The sequence below is a fragment of the Typopeltis vanoorti genome, chromosome 20, assembly GCF_054136105.1.
Source record: "Typopeltis vanoorti isolate ZY-2024b chromosome 20, IOZ_Tvanoo_1.0, whole genome shotgun sequence".
NCBI classification, from domain to species: Eukaryota; Metazoa; Arthropoda; class Arachnida; order Uropygi; family Thelyphonidae; genus Typopeltis; species Typopeltis vanoorti.
In genome coordinates, this window is record NC_143568.1 from 85,428,382 (window position 1) to 85,445,634 (window position 17,253).

The 17,253-nt window shown below is 33.6% G+C and overlaps 1 protein-coding gene across 1 annotated transcript in view; it reads left to right on the forward strand.

Annotated features, from left to right (window-relative positions):
* LOC150095623 (serine/threonine-protein kinase unc-51-like) overlaps positions 1–17,253 on the forward strand; it is a 393,781-nt gene that overhangs the window by 197,128 nt on the left and 179,400 nt on the right. The window contains exon 13 of the mRNA XM_090409927.1: positions 8,380–8,422. Within this exon, the coding sequence (XP_090266053.1) occupies positions 8,380–8,422 (43 nt within the window). The remainder of the gene's footprint in view (positions 1–8,379; positions 8,423–17,253) is intronic.

Sequence of the window (17,253 nt, forward strand, 5' to 3'; positions counted from 1 at the left end):
GATTTTCACATTGAAGAGTCATTCATCATCATCAAATTCCTGATATATATACCCTCAAGGGGTGTACAGGATATGATAGTACTACGTGAAAAATTACATCATTACTAACTTCCTGTCTACAATTTTCCTCCAAATTAGTCTGTTACCTGTCAAGACTCCAACATTATCAGATCTTATATTTCTATCTTCTAAGGCACTTTATACTGTATCAATCCACCTTTTTTTTTTGGACTTCCTCTGGGTCTTTTTCCTGAGAACACTTGTTTTGCTAATCTTTACTCTCCCATTCTGTTTAAGTGACCATACTACCTGAGATTACCTCTGCTAACACATTCCTTGATGCTGACAATGTCAAGTTCTTTCCTAATATCCTCATTTTTAATATGATATTGCCATTGATGCCATCTGTTCATGCCCCTAATCTTTCTTAGGACTCTGTTATCTACAGTCTTTGGCCAAATGTTTTACTTCTGACCCAGCTCTCAGATCCATAAGTTAAAATTGTCTTGAATACTGTCTTGTATACAGCTAATTTAGTGTTTTGACTAATTTCTCTCTCTCTTATTCCATATAATTTATTCAGTTGACTTCCTACCATACCAGCTTTGTTGATTCTTTCGCCTATTTCCATATTTAATTTACCAACTTCACTAAAAATAGTGCCTAATGTTTTACCTGTTCTATAGGTTCTCCATTCACGATGCAGTTGATATTTTCAATGTTTCTGACTATTTTCATTGTCTTTGTCATTTTAATGCTGACCTTCATACCATAACTATTACAACAATTAATCAATTTAGTCAGGGAATCTTGCAAACTTGTAGCAGATTTATTTAGAAGTATAACATTGTCCAGATAAAGCAAAGAGCTGAGATTAGCATCTCCAATTTTGATATCAGGTTTAATACCACTTTCCTTCATAATGTGATCCATATAGATAATGAATAACAGAGGGGATAATGTACATCCTTGTCTGACACCAGATTTAACATTAAACCACCTTCCTGTACTTCCTTTAATTCTAACTGCTGACTTACAACTCAAATAAAGACCATTGCTTGATATAATGCCCATTGACACCATATAACTGTAGCATTTGGAATAGCTTCTCTCTTGGCACCTTGCCATATGCCTTTTCCAGATCTATAAAACTTAAATACAGATCTTTGTTATATTCCCATGATTTCTCAACTATCTGTCGTAAAGTGAAAATCTGATCCTGACAGCCTCTATTTGGCCTGAATCCAGTTCGTTCTTCACCAAACTTCTCTATCAAAATAATTTTTTCATTTTTCAATCCTTCTCAACTGTTTCTCAAGTATACTTGCATATATCTTACCAGGAACACTCAATAGAGAAATACCTCTGTAATTCTCACATTCAGTTTTATTTGCCTTTTTATATATTGGTACTATAAGAGCTCTACTCCAATCATCTGGAATTTGTCCCTCTGTCCAAACTATGCAGTGCAGCCACTGTAAGACTTCTATACCTCCATACTTGAGCATTTCTGTTCAAATATCCTCTACTCCTGCTGCCTTTCCACATTTCAGGCTTTTTGTGGTTTTTTGTACTTCAAATATGAATATGTATTCCTGACTGCATGCCTGGTCAGTGTTTTTTACCACTGTGCTGTCATCACTGCTTGTTTCATTTAGCAAAGCCATTTTTTGAAGTAATTACTCCATACTTCAAGGATATATTTTTCTCCTTTTTTTCATGTCACCTTTATCATCTCTAATTCCTTTTACAGCACTCTTTCCTCCATTTCTGAACTTCTTCAACAACCTCCAGAATATCTTGCCACCTTCTTGATATTTATTTTCTGTGTTCTTACCAAAGTCCTCAAATGACTTTTGTTTAGCTAGTTTTACACAGTGTTTAACTTTCTTACATTTGTCTCTGTATTCTTTAGGAGCACAAGCTGACTTATTGGCCAGGAACTTTTAATATGACTTCTTCTTTTCTTTCACTGCCTCTTTAAATTCCTGTGTCCACCACGGAGTTCTGATTTTTCTATCCTTACAGATAGAAAAATCTCACCACATGCCTCTCTGGCTGAATCAGTCAGTGTTTTCCTCAGTGCTTACCACTGAATCTCCAAGGTTTGGTTCCTGTTATCAGACTCTTTCATTTTTTCTTCAATAATCTTTGTGTATTTTAGTCTACAGTTCACATCTGAGAGCGGCTCAACTTTTATTCACTTTAAGACTTTCTTATATGTTCTTCTTTTCAATATGAAATTTGATTTTATCCTGCTCAAGACTAAATGGTGATCAATTTCAAATCCTCTGTACACTCTGGTGTGTCCTGCACCAGAGAGAAAACATCACTATCAACAATAACATAGTCAATGAGACTTTTGTTTTTCCTTGCTTCTTCTCTCCATTTGAATTTGTGCACATTTTTGTGTTGGAACATGGTGTTTGTAATAACCAGTCCATGTCCTGAGCAGAAATCTAACAGGTATTTGCCGTTATTATTAGCTTTGCTCTTTTCTCAAAATTTTCCCAATATATTTTTTTGTATGTCTGACAATCATTTCCAACTCTGCTATTTAGATCCCCAACATGGACCAAGTTTTCCTTTTTCATTGTGTCAGTTGCGTTCTTTAAAGCCTCAAAAAATTCCTCCACTTCTACCTTAGTATAACCTTCTGTGGGACCATAGGCACAAATAAGTCTCATTGTCTAGTTCCCCATTCTCATATTTGCCCACACTCTACTTGAGACTGGCTGCCATTGAAGAAGATTAGCTTCATATTTAGTGTTGAATACTATGGCTACATTTTCTTTTCCTTGATTGTCATTGCCTGAATATAGCATTTTGTATTTATTGCTCAGAAAGATCTCACCAATTTTTGCCTGTTTTGTTTCAGTCAATTATGTTGACCTGGTAGCTTCATTTCTTTGCCATTCAGGCTTCTTATGTTGATAGTACTGATCTTGAACTCTGGTGATGTTGAGTTGGGGTGGGTTTTAGGATTTGTTGCAGTAGCTGACTTTTGATAAGAATTCTACCTACGGAACCTTTCTCTCTAAGAGTTAACTATAAACAAAGCCTGTGAGATTCTTATCAACCACCCCAATCTGAACAATAATGATGGTCTAAAAATCCCAAGCACATGGAAGGCACATATTCTACTCACGGAACCTTTCTCTCTAAGAGTTAACTATAAATAGGACTGTAGGTAATCCCGAATCCTAAATCAAAAATAACAATTGTAATGTTAAAAATAGGACATTGTTGTTACTGAAAGAAGACTATCTATAAGAAATAATGTTTTCTTAAATAGAATTTAGCTTTGATGTAGTTTCTAAATAATTAATTAATTTTTATTTTATTTTATTTTTTTTTTCACTAGAGGTCATGCCAGTAGAATAACTGGTGATCAAATCATTGTTTCTTTAGCTTACTGTGTGTAATGTAACTCATCTAGTCCTTGTATATTTGTATATACTCCAGATGATGATCTTAATATGAAGATCAAAATGTTGGGAAATTAAAAGAGTTATTTATGACATTGTTGTAAAGTCCATAATTTCTAAAATAAATGCTGATCGCTGCAACACTAAAAGAAAATATTCTCCATTTCTTTTTTCATTTGCACCGGTTTTCATCAAGTTCTAAATTATATTCATTATCACCATTTTCATCCTAATTTTATTCATAGCCACTTTGTATCTCTTTCTTCAGAGGTTCCATATAATCATTGCGCTTCTCGTCATTCCCACATTCCAAACTTCTGTGACATTTTTTTTCAGTCAATGTGTAATGTATAACTGGATAGCAACAGATATGATGGGAAAAGTCTAACTGGAAACTTGGCTGTGACTTCATACTGCCTAACTTATGAGTGGCATTTTAAAAAATCTGTTATCATGAACTACCGTGCATGTAGATGAAATATATCAAACATCGTACACAATTATATCCTTGTTATTTCAGTGAATTGCAATTTTAGTGGGCACTCTGCATCCATATTTTAGTTGACTTAAATATATGTCATGGCTCATTGGGTGGCTAACAATATATGCACAATGATCTCTCAATTATCTAGCTTTCAGATAATGATACCCTCGATTTAAACAACAGCAATTCACTTTTCTGACATAATCAGATCGGAGAGTTTATTGTACTTTTAACTGTGTATAATTATATGTCTCTTCTTATATAATTTTAAAAATTGTAATCCTATTGCAATTTACTAGGAATTTTTAGGAATATTTTGTGATATGAACTTGGCAGTAATAATTCATTAGTCTACACCAGTGTTTCTCAAAGTGCGTTATGCTTACCCCCGGGGGTACACAAAAGGTCTTCAGGGTACGTGGTAATTTTCGGCTATGCATTATTAACGCATGGAATCATTATTAAGAAATAAAGAATTATTTGAAACATATATATTTCTCAAAGACACAAAGAAAAGCAAGTAGTTTTATTGTATCACTGAATAAGGAACAGAGACATTTGCAGTCTGTGTAATATATTTCTCAACAAATAGTGCAATTAGAGACAGCTGGGATAAAAATGGCCTAACTAATGAATCTCATCTCCCCTCCAACAGAAACTGCTGTATAGACTCATGCAAAACTATATGTTACACCACAACATATGGTTTTGCTCGACACCATTCCCTTCATGAACGTGTTAAAACTATGAAATATACAGTGAATGTGTTTCAGTTTGAAGTTCGTTTGAAGAGAATTAGCATTTTGAGTCAACTGTTAGCTTGTCTTTGGTTCGTATGATCTTTTATAATATTGCACCAATCATATGCATTTCTTCATAGCTGCTCTATTTCTACTGGCCTACCATTGCTGTCTGTTTCGCGCTTTGCTTTTACTACTCATTAGTCATTTGTGAAAGATTGTTCATTATGTATCTCAAGTCTTATAAATTACTGGTAATTTTTGCTTGAAATAATGGGAAAAAAGATAAGCTATTTGGTTAAATGACTTTGACGATGTCCTCGATGGCAAAAGTAGCGATTGGTAAGTCACACCATTTTCGGTTTTTTTCTGAAAACTTTAGTTTCCGAAAATCCTCGCATATATCTCACACAATGATTTTTTATCTTTAATTTTGGGAGAAAAGTGCGAGTTATATTCGAATAAATATGGTAATTTTTTAGCTTTGAAATTCTTAAGTATGAATCATTGGTTAAAGACTGGATTTATAAAATGCACAAAAGAGAGCAATATAGGAAATACAAGTAGCTGTAATTTGATCCAGATATTGTATCTGGATCAAATGAAATTGATTAGGGCGTGTCGTCTGACATCTCTAGAGAACCAACTAGGAAGAAGATGAAAAATCTTCGTAAGTATGAATTACTTGAAATATGGATTTTCTTGGACGGGAAATGAAGAGGAACCTATTCCAAATTTTGTTTTATTAAAAATAAGTTATATTTTTTGTTTACATGAACATATAAATTCAAATAAAATAGACATTTATGATGAAATATACTTTATTTATTTATTAATTTGATAAGGGGATACTTGGTAATAATGAAAATTTAAGAAGGGGGTATGCAGATATCTGAAGTTTGAGAAACACTGCTCTACACCTGTAGAAATGATTTCCTAAATGACAAGGATACATTCTTTAACACAGTTCTTTGGAAAACGATTTTCAGCAATTGATGTTATAGTAGCTCTAAGCAGTTTATGATTTGAGAATATTGGTATAACTCATTCTGATTCAATTTGTTTAGAAGTGCCATTAAGTTATATTTATTGGCAGATGTTTAGTTTTTTCTGATTGATATATTCAAGTTTCATGCCATATTTGTAATAATCTCTCTCACATTCATTGACATTATGCATGTATACACATTGTACTTTTTATTATTGTACAGGTATACCTCCATGGAGTGGATAGATTCTAGACTCATCACAGGCAACCCAAACTATCCACACAATATCTGAAAATAAAATATGCTACACCATCCATTTTAACATCTTCCTGTCCCTCTCAGTTATTTTTCGGCAGCTGTCCCCTGGGTGTTTTCTTGCACTGGTGATGCCAGAACATCTCCATTGGTTAAAGACTGGATTTATAAAATGCACAAAAGAGAGCAATATAGCAAATATTGCTATATCGCTCTCTTATGATCTCCATTTGTTGATCACATCATCAACTGTTGACTTTCGATGCTCCAGTTGATCGGCAATGGCACTTATGGGCATACCACCAATGTGACAGCCCACAATGACACCTCTCTCTTGAAGTCACTGAGTTCACATCATGTTGCCATACCATTTGTATTCGATTCCTATAATGAGATACTGCTTCCTACTATCTGTATAGCGGTTTTTATATTATTAACAAACCTGGAATGTTCGATAAGTTCAAATAACAGGGTGTCTGAACAATTATTGGTAGATTGCATGTGTATACAGGGTGTCCACATTGGACCTCCCTAGTTTCTAAGAACGGTAAAAAATCGAAATGTGGAAATATATAAGGTTTGGGTTGTTCAAGCATTCTAGAGCCTCTACAATTTCATCCAGAATTTTTTTCTGTGGCACAATGCATTGGAACTGACACACTAATTCAACAGGGCTGTTGTATTTGTGTTATTGTTTTAAACATGGCATCAGGGGTTGTGTGATGTAAATTTTTTTTGTGGAAAGCAATATTGATGGAATGATTTACCTCGACATGCTGGAAAATTTTGTCTTTCCACAACTTGAAGACTAGCAACTACACATCCTTTTTCAACAGGATGGCACCCTGCCACACTGGCATTTGGAGGTCCATGCAACTCTTAATAGGGTCTTCCCTCAGCTGCAGATTGGAAATGGAGGAGATTAATTTTCTGGCCACCATGATTACTGGATCTTACCCCCACTTGATTTTTTCTTGTGGGATATGTGAAAGACATAGTCTATGCAACTAAAGTGGATAGCCTAGAGAATCTGAAACATTACATTTCCACTGCTGTGTCCTCCATCACCCCCTGATATGCTTCAGAGAACTTAGTTGGAGAAAGACTATCGACTTGGCATTGTGCATGCTACTAAAGGAGCACTTAAACCTTACTCCCACACATGGAAGTTTTGTACTGATTTTTTTTTTTTTTTTACAAAAACTTGGTGAGTGTTCCTTCTCATTTGAACAATTTCGACACCATGGTCCATACACTTAAGTAGTAGTAATATGTTGAAACTAGGGCAGTGTGGACACCTTGTATATATAACAAAATTAACCCAATTCTACAGTAACTTTGAAAATACTTTCCTTAGACACTTATATCCTCATTCATTCTACCATTGCTATTAGACAGTCTCACAATATGCTGGAGACTCGTTTTGGAGATCTCTTCAACCTCACTGCTGTTGTTTTACTGAACAAAAATTGCTGATTCTTGTTGCAAGGCTTCATTTTGGAGAAGTAGAATTTCACAGGGAAAAGGGTCTAATGAGAATAGCATTTCAAACCTAACAGTGTTTAGTGTGTATCATTGGTGATACTATATGGATGCTCTTATCTCTCTGCACATACCAACTCTTGAATTGCTTTGTGCTGAGAGGCAACAGTTCCCTCATGCTGGCTTTGCAGGAAGGCACTTCACTCTGCACTGAATTAAACAAATCCTTCCTATCCTGATATCATCAAAATAAACTGGAGAAATACCAATCAAACCCTATCTTTTTATGGGATTTGATTGGTATTTCTCCAGTTTTTTGTACACGATTCATTATTAGATTGCATACCATTGCAGTAGTGCAACCAGGCACTGTAAATAAAAATAGTGTAATGAAGGCATGGAATGCAAGACTTGAGGGCATAAGCAATATGTCCTCTGAACATTTCCATGTGTTCAGGTACCCAGAAGGAATAAGAAAGTGTATTAAATTTATATGTAAAAAAAAAATAATAATAAATAAATAAATAAAAAATAATAATAAAATAAAAAGGCTTTTAGTTGTATTTGCAAATTAGATTTCTGTTCTTATTTCTGTTGGACATAATTATGCAAATTGGTGTGTTCTAAAAACATTCTAAGAAGTAAGAAAGACCCTTAAACCTTAATGCTTCATTACAAAAGTATCCTTCATTACAAAAATATTTGCAACTTGAATCCATCTCAGAAGGCTGAATTTGAGTTCTATTCTTTTAATCTATTTACATTATCAAAGGTTCCACCATGACAATTACTCAATCTCAACACTTATTTTGAGTATTAGTTTTGTCGAGCAGACACAGATTCATAAAAATAACCACTTTCACCTCCTAAGTTAGTGCAGAGATCCTTTTCTCCTACTATAATATTTTTCTTATTGTTTCTCTTAACTGTGTGTGTGTAAACATGTGGATTACAAATTTTTCAAACTGGTTTGTATAAATCATATTTATCTTTTCTTTTAGGACTTTGTCATGGTTCCAGCAGGTATTCCAGAAGATATTTTAGGTAATAAATATATATAGCTTTGAAAAATCTATACTAGTTATTGCTCATTCATTTGTTTAACCTCCCTACTGGCCAATGTGGATGAAATAGTGACACCAAATTGCACTTCTTATCCATGTTATTCAATGGGTTTTAGAGCTTTGTATCCAGATTTAGCTGGACGTCTATAGACGTCGTGGCCAGTTGGGGGGGGGGGGGGGGGGTTAATGGGTGAAACAGATGAGCCTGTTCACTCTACCAAAAATCTGAGAGATAATCATCATGAGACTAAGTAGAATGATTACATATAAAGGCACCAGTTATAACTGTAGACACATGCCATTTTGAACTTAGTATCTGTTTTCTTCCTGCTGTTGTCTGTGTTCGCATGCTTCTCATATCCTTGTACCTTTGGCATTGCCTTCGTGACTGAGATGAAATATCAGCTAATAATAACTTAATAAAAAGTGAATTATTGTCCCCAACTGTCTGTTTCTTCCATCTAAACAAAAACGAGTCTGAATAGCATATTTACCATGACAGACCATTGAGCCTAACATTGCTCATTGGCCTAGTGGGATATTCTTATTAGTTTACATTATAAATAGCATAATGTAAAAAATTAAAATATATAAAGAAAATGCAGTTAACATAATGTACTGGCCTCTTGGCTTTAATTGCTTCATCTAATTCTAATCAATCTAATATTTTTCTTAAAAATATTTTAAAAAGATTTAGTACAGTGCATACTGATCACTTTGTATAAATGACTCATATTTCTTCTATTTGTTTTGTTGTTTTTCATCGGTTCACAGCATCTTTTCATCAGCATCTCACAGCATTACAAAAACATACAAAAAAAAATCTAAAACAATTCAAATAAGTTATTTTACAATCTGAATCATAGTGTTGGTCAGTTTGTTAGTCACACATATCATTAGGCAAATCATATGTGGGCTACATATTATTGTGTAAAACTAGTGGGTAATCACTGATATAAGAGTTTTTATGTGTTACATGCATAGATTAAATAACTTCATTGAAAGTTTTTCACTTTGTTATACTATAAATTAAAGATGCTAAGAAATTATATTCTTGGTTTAATCCTTTATCCAAGTGTGAGCAAACAAAGTTTGTGCATGAAGTAACTTCATGACTGGGCTACTTGTATATAGAGGCTAATGACTTCACGTCACTTGCCTTAGTATCCCATAATGCAAAGCACTTATCCTTAGAGACATGTATAATGCTATGCATTCTGAGAAGGGTCACTATCCAGACCGGTTTCAATCTTTATTGAAGTTTCATCAGTGGGCATACTTTGTTTGCCTACACATGAATAAAGGATTAAACCAAGAATATAATTTCTTAGCATCTTTAATTTATAGTATAACGAAGTGGAAAAGCTTCCAACAACATATCTCTAATCCAATATATTTTAGTAATAAGGTAAGACACCTTTTGACTACTTGTATGTGGAAATATGACTTCTGCATTACTTCAACCTTGGTATCACTTTTTTATTTTTCATTGAGATGCTCAAGGATAGCTTCTATTATTAGAAGCTATCCTTGAGCATCACTAACAGCCTTGTCAACCATCAACCAGACAAAAAAAATCATTAAATCCTTCTCCGCCAACTGCATATGCTAATCTGATGATATTGGGATATTCAGTTGTATGCAAGGTAAAGAGTTTTTCTTTATCATACATTCTGGCCAAGTAGCTTTCCACCAAGCATTTAAAGTTGATGGTTTCAATTCTGATAACACCAACTTAGCAAGTTTGATGCAGTCCAAAATAGAAAATTTCTTCAACACATCAATAATTGTCTAGTTTTATCCAAAATGTATTGGGATGTTCTGCTTATGTAGTAAGTTTTTAAGGTAGCGATCTAGTGGTTGTATTAAGGATGTTGTATTAGGTGGTAGAAAACAAAATTCCACATTTGGGTGTTCTAAAACAGGATAGCCAAGCACATTGTCTACAGTCAATAAAACTTGAAAGAAATTCTCTAGCTGCCTACTCATCTGCAGATACAGCTTCTCATTTTATTTTTACATTATGAAGCATGTATCTTTCAAGTAATTTTGTAAGCCACCTGTGCTTGCAGAAAAAAAAGCACAGTTGTTGTTTGATGTTGTCAGCTCCTTTTCCTGAATCTGTTTATACAACCATAATACTTTCTGTTTGATGACATTTCCATCTAAAGATATTCCTTTTTGTGAGCAAGCTTCTATGCACATCACTAGTGCCTTTTCCATCTTCACTTTTATGTCTCTTGTATACGATGGTGACTTGGCACCTAATTTTGTTCCATAAAGAACAGATTTTCTAATGTCCTCTTCATTTTTCTTAATTGTTCTCACAGTAGCTTCATTCAATCCAAAATATTTCCCTAAGGATGTTGAACCTTCTCCAGCTGCTGAACAATCTAAAATTTGAATCTTAGTTTCTAAAGAAATAGCTTTTTTTTCTTCTTCAGTCTAACTGAATTATCTAACATCTTGATTAATGGGGTAATGTTATGAAAATATCTGAAAATAATCAATAATTAATTTTACTAATTTGATATTACGCATACAAAACTTCAGAATTTAATACATACCTATATAACTCTATTGCATGAACAAAACTTTCATGAACAAAACACAAGAAGTGTAAACATTTCAAATTGTGAACAAAAAATGATTATTTAGCAAACAGCTTAACTCCTTCCAAGTAGCTTTATATAGGCAGGCCTCCTGTAATGGAACAACTTAACTTTGAGGAATCAGCATAGCACCATTCTGCTTCCAGGAACCAATGGCAAGTGAATATAATGGATCATCTGTTAGCTTAACTTCAGGGAATCGTATTTCCAAAAATTGGTCTTCTTATTGTTGCCACAATTGTCTACATTCTGTAGCATGGAGTAATCCCTGATATTTAAAACATCGAGGGAGGGAAGGGGAATCCCCAAAATTCAAGTTTAAGTACACATGTACCATATAATGAAAACTTTTTAACAGACCTGAATTCAAACAGAAATTTTAAAAATAAGTACCATTTAAACCATGTTAGATCAAAATATACCATGTAAAAATAGAATTGCTTTTGTTTTCTAAACTGTGTTATTTCAGAATCGTGTAGAAAAAGGCTGTGTAAAAAGAGAATTTGTTGTATGTATGTGGTTTGTATTTGAATTTTTTTTTTTTTTTATTTTTTTTTTGCTTCTTCTTCTTGGCTTCCTGTATTAGGCAATTGTTTGCCTGTAATGTTTTCAAGGGTTTAAAAAGTCTTCTGCCCATCTCCTCCTGGGGGTCTTCCTCTTGATTGGTATCCCTATGGTTTATATTTCCAAGCAATATTTGGCCATCTGTCCTCATTCATTCTTTCTATAGTTTGTGATGTCTTCTGTTATGTTAATTAATGGATAACTGTTTTCTTATTTCTTCATTTCTTATCTTGTCTATTTTATAGCCTGCAAGCGGTCATAAGAACTTCATTTCTGCAGCTTCCACTTGTCTTTTATCTCGTTCTTCCCAGGTCCAAGTTTCACTGCCATATTTCAGAATTGGTTTGACTATTATTTTATATAGTTTTATTTGAGTTGTTCTAGACATCTGTTTACTGAAGTGTCTATCAAAGTTCCAATGACTGATAGGAATTTTTGCTTTTTTATATGCAATGTCAGTTTCTCCACTGGAGCTTATGTAATATCCTAGATATTTAAATTTGTTCACTTGTTCTATTACTTTGTTGTGGATGACTAGTTTGCATATTTTAATTTCTTTATCTTGAAATGCTATTGATTTCGTTTTATTTATTGAGATTTTCATGTCATACTGTTCTATTGTTTTGTTCAATACATGTAGATTTTTCTGTAATTGGTCTTCATTTTCAGCAAAAATAACTTGATCGTCAGCATACAAAAGGCTGGTTAATTTTTTATTTCCTATTTTAATTCCTATGATTTTGTTTTTCCTCCATTCTCTTGAAATTTTTTCATATATATACTCTATAATATAAAATGATAAGGCTTTTTTTATAATGTTTTTGTGTCAAGTTATTTGAAACGTGTGTGTCCTTCAAAATTCGAGTCATCCGAATTCAAGGAGAACTGGTCTATCAGTCCAGAACTCGGGGGATTGGGCACCGGGGGGGGACCCCCTTTCGAGTTTTCAAAATTTGAGTCACCAGAATTCAAGGAGAACCGGCCACCAGTCTGGAACTTGGGGGTTGGGCACCATAGGCGCCTGGGGGGGGGGGGGGGAGGACCCATTTCGAGTTTTCAAAATTCGAGTCATCAGAATTCATGGAGAACCGGCCTACCAGTCAGGAACTTGGGGGATTGGGTGCCGTAGGCGCCAGGGGGCAGGGCCCTTTTGAAGTCTTCAAAATTCGAGTCATCAGAATTCAAGGAGAACTGGCCTACAAGTCTGGAACATGGGGGGGGGGTGCCATAGGCACCAGGGGGAGGAGCCCCCTAGTATACTATAAAATACTCAACTCTACCCTAGTATATATATATATATTGAAGAGTATTGGTGATAATCCACTTCTTTGAATGAGGTCTCTGTTGGTTTTAATTTTTTCAGTTGTTTCATTATTAATTTTAATTTTAATATAGCTTTCTTCCATTATATTTGCTACTGCTTTTGTAGTTTAAGGTGGAGCTTTCAATTCATACAGTATATTGATTAATTTTGTTCTGCTGATTTGATCATATGCTTTCTCATAATCTAGGAAGGCCATATATGTTGGCAAGTTAAATTCTGTTCTTTTTTTCTATAATTTATTTGAGTGTAAATGTGGAGGATCTGTGCAGGATCTTCCTTTCCTAAAGCTGCATTGTTCTGTTCCAATAATTTCCTCGGCCCATGGTGTTAATTTTCTTTTAATTATATTTAGATATATTTTATAGCATGTATTTAATTAGGATATTCCTCTGTAGCTTTCTATTTCCTTTTTTGAATACGTTTATGACTATTGCTGCCTTCCATTCTTGTGGGATGTTTCCTTCTTCCCATATTCTGTTTAGAAATTTAATTAATCATAATTGAAATGGTTTAGAGCTGTATTTGTATAGTTCTGAATTTATTCCATCTTCTTCTGTCGCTTTTATATTTTTTAGTTTTCCAATATTTTCTTTAGATCGCATATACCTATCCCCTATTCAATTTTATCATTATTGTTTAGAAGCTGGGTGTAGTGATTGGTCCATTCTTTTGTGGAGGGGCCTTCTAATTGTAGATTATCCTTTGTTTCTTGAGTCATTATTTTAATGATTTTATAGCTCTTTAGTTGCGGTCCATTTATGTCATGCTCTAATCTTGATACAAAATTTTCCCAGTCTTCTGATTTTCCTGGTGTCTCTTCTTGTTATTGCTCTGATTCTTTTATGCACTATTTCATTTCCTATGGTTCTGTCATTTAACCATTTAAGGTAAATTTCTTTTTTCTTTCTTATTAAAGATTCTATTTCTGGGTTCCAGGTTCTTAGTCCTTTCCTTTTTCTTTGCAGTTTTGTTCCTATGGCATCATATGCTGCTTGTTTTACTATATGTTTAATGTTTTGCCATTCATTTTCTATATCTGATTTGTAAGTCTTTGATATAGTTCTCTGATACTATCTTGCTGTAACAGTTCTATCTTAAATTGCTCCTGCTTTTGTTTTTGTGTTCTTTTATTGTTTCTATTTCTCTGGTTTGGATCTTAATAGTACTATAAATTTCAGTAAGGAAATACCTTGAGTAGACATATTACTTATTATTATAATAACGGAATTAACTCACGTGAATTATTCTTTAGTCGTAGAATTTTTGCCTGAGTATCATAGGCATCATCATACAGGTACAAAGGTTAATTAAACAATAACTGTTATATTCACAAAGCACCACCTAAGTAGCTAAGGTTAAATTTCCTAAATTTATTTAAAAAATAAATTTTTTTTTCTTCTTTTTTTTCCCTTCAATATATATAAATATATACATATATGTGGATACAATATGGGATGACATATACATGTGTATACAATTACAAGTTAGAAAAGATTTGCTGATTTATAGAGTACTATCTCCCACAAGAGAGAAAGATGTAGACCATCGGATCTGTTTAGGTTAGGGGAGTGAAGTAATGTTTCACATGTTTCTTTGTAAAGCCGTTCCATTAGGAACCGACTTTTGTGAATGACTTTTGTCTTGTTCCACTGAACTCTATGTCTGGTCTTGATGGCATGCTCTGCAGATATGTGGATGACATTTTTGTCATATGGAAGGGCACTTCGGAAGAATTACAACAGTTTCTCTCAAAAATAAATACACTTCATCCAGGGATCCAGTTCACCCTAGAAGTAGAAGTAAATAAGCAGTTAGCCTTTCTAGACCTCTTAATTCTTTGCCAACTAGATGGTAACCTACAATTCACAGTCTATAAGAAGGAGACTCATACATGCCAGTACATCCATGCTAAATCACATCACCATCCCAGGCAAAAGGCTGGTACCATAAAAACACTAGTTCATAGAGCCCATTCCTTTTGTTCTGCAGAAGAACTATTACAAAAAGAATTACAACATATTAATTCATATCCAGTGGTTATAAGAATTCCTTCATAAAAAGAGCTTTAAGTAGTCGTGCTCCAGCATCCTCTTCAAATACAGAAGAACCTATGCGTATACCTATCCCCTGTGTACAGGGCATTAACGAACGCACAGCTAAAGTGTTAAAACAACTAAGTATTTATGTGGCCTTTTGACCCATCAGAAAAATCTCCACATTCCTCATGTCTCCAAAGGACAAACTCCCACATCTCAGCTATCCAGGTGTCACCAAGCTTCTAACTGGATCAGAGCAGATATTCCTGGTTGTCTGAAATATGATAACACAAGTCGTATATCCAGTACCTTGAACCTGAACAGTCTGGACTTGCAGAGCATGCCATCAAGACCAGACATAGAGTTCAGTGGAACAAGACAAAAGTCATTCACAAAAGGCGGTTCCTAATGGAACGGCTTTACAAAGAAATGTGAAACGTTACTTCACTCTCCTAACCGATCCGATGGTCTACATCTTTCTCCCTTGTGGGAGATAGTACTCTATAAATCAGCAAATCTTTCCTAACTTGTAATCGTATACACATATATATGTCATCCCATGTTGTATACACATATATGTATATATATTGGGGAAAAAAAATTTTATTTTTTATTTTTAAATAAATTTAGGAAATTTAACCTTAGCTACTTAGGTGGTGCTTTGTGAATATAACTGTTATTGTTTAATTAGCTTTTGTACCTGTACTGATGATGCCTGTGATACCCAGGTGAAAATTCTATGAATAAAGAATAATTTACGTGAGTTAATTCCGTTATTATAATAGTAACTTAATAGTACTGATTAATAAATAATGGTCTGGTCAATATTGTATCCTCTGTATGCTCTGCAATTTCTTACCAACTTCTTTAGTTTTTCACCCACTATTATATAGTCAATGATACTTTTATATTCTCTGGCTTCCCATGTATATTTATGTTTAAAGAAGCTGTTGGTGATTTTGAAACTATTATAGGCCACAAATTCCCTGAGTTCTCTTCCATTGTTATTTATGGTGTTTTCTCCTTGATTGCCTATTAAATTTTTAAATGTATTTGATCCAATTCTAGCATTGAAATTGCCTGCAATGATTAAGTAATCTTGTTTATTATTGTTCTGAATTACGTTTTGGAGGTTTTTATAGAATTCTTCTGTTTCAGATTTTTTTCCTTCTTTGGGTGCATATATTCCTATGATTGTAATACATTTCTTATTTAATTTAACTCTAGTCATTATTATTCTTTCAGAGATCCAGTTTTGTCTTTCCATTTATTACTGATCATAATGGCTATGCCTGCAGTTGTTCGTTTTTCGTTGGGTACTCCACTATATATTAAACTGTAGTCCTGAAGTTCTGTAGAGCCTTTTGATTTTTTCTTTGTTTCTGAAATTACTGCTATTTCTATTTTCATTTCTGTTAGAGCTTTTTGTATTTCTTTGTTCTTGTGATTGATGCCTCTTATGTTTACTGTTCCGATCTGTATCCAATTCATAGTCCTTTTTTTTTTCCACTTCCATTTTGTTATCTGTTTGGATTGTCTGGTTTTTTTTCATAATCTGGAAACTTTGCACTGCACATTCCGAACATGGAATTCTTGGCAAGTATAATTTATATAATTATAATAATTTTTTAATAACTTTCTCATGTAGCTGTTTTGGAGAATTGGCAAAATAGGATTTGAATTTTTCTTTTTATTTCATCATAGTTCCAGGAACCAGTGGCAAGTGAATATAACGGATCATCTGTTGGCTTAACTTCTGGGAATCATATTTAAGGCTCTCTTTTTTAAAGTTGTAATGATACTTAATTTTTGTTGATCACAGTGAAAAAACTTGCATACAAATACAGGTAACCCTTGTATAACACGGATGTTAGGTTCCACAGAAATGGCACGTTATATAAATCGCATTATGTGGGTCACAGAAAAAGTAGGGTTATGTTCCGAAATCGTTTTTTTTTTTAATTATATAAACAATAATGACATATCCAACAAAAAAAATATTTTTAATTAATTCAGGTAATTCATGTAAGTTAAGAAAACATATAAACTATGAAACAAATACATAGTATAAAAGTATAAAAATTACAAATTGTACTTAAACTTCATTGCACATAATGCATAAATGTTTTAGACAAAATAAAATAGTGCATATTTTAATCTTTCATAGCACGAGGATTTGAGGATTGGTTAATAAACACTGGTTTTGTCATGTAATCACCTGATGCATCACTACAAAACAGTAGAGTAATTCTATCTTTGGAAACTTTGAATCCTG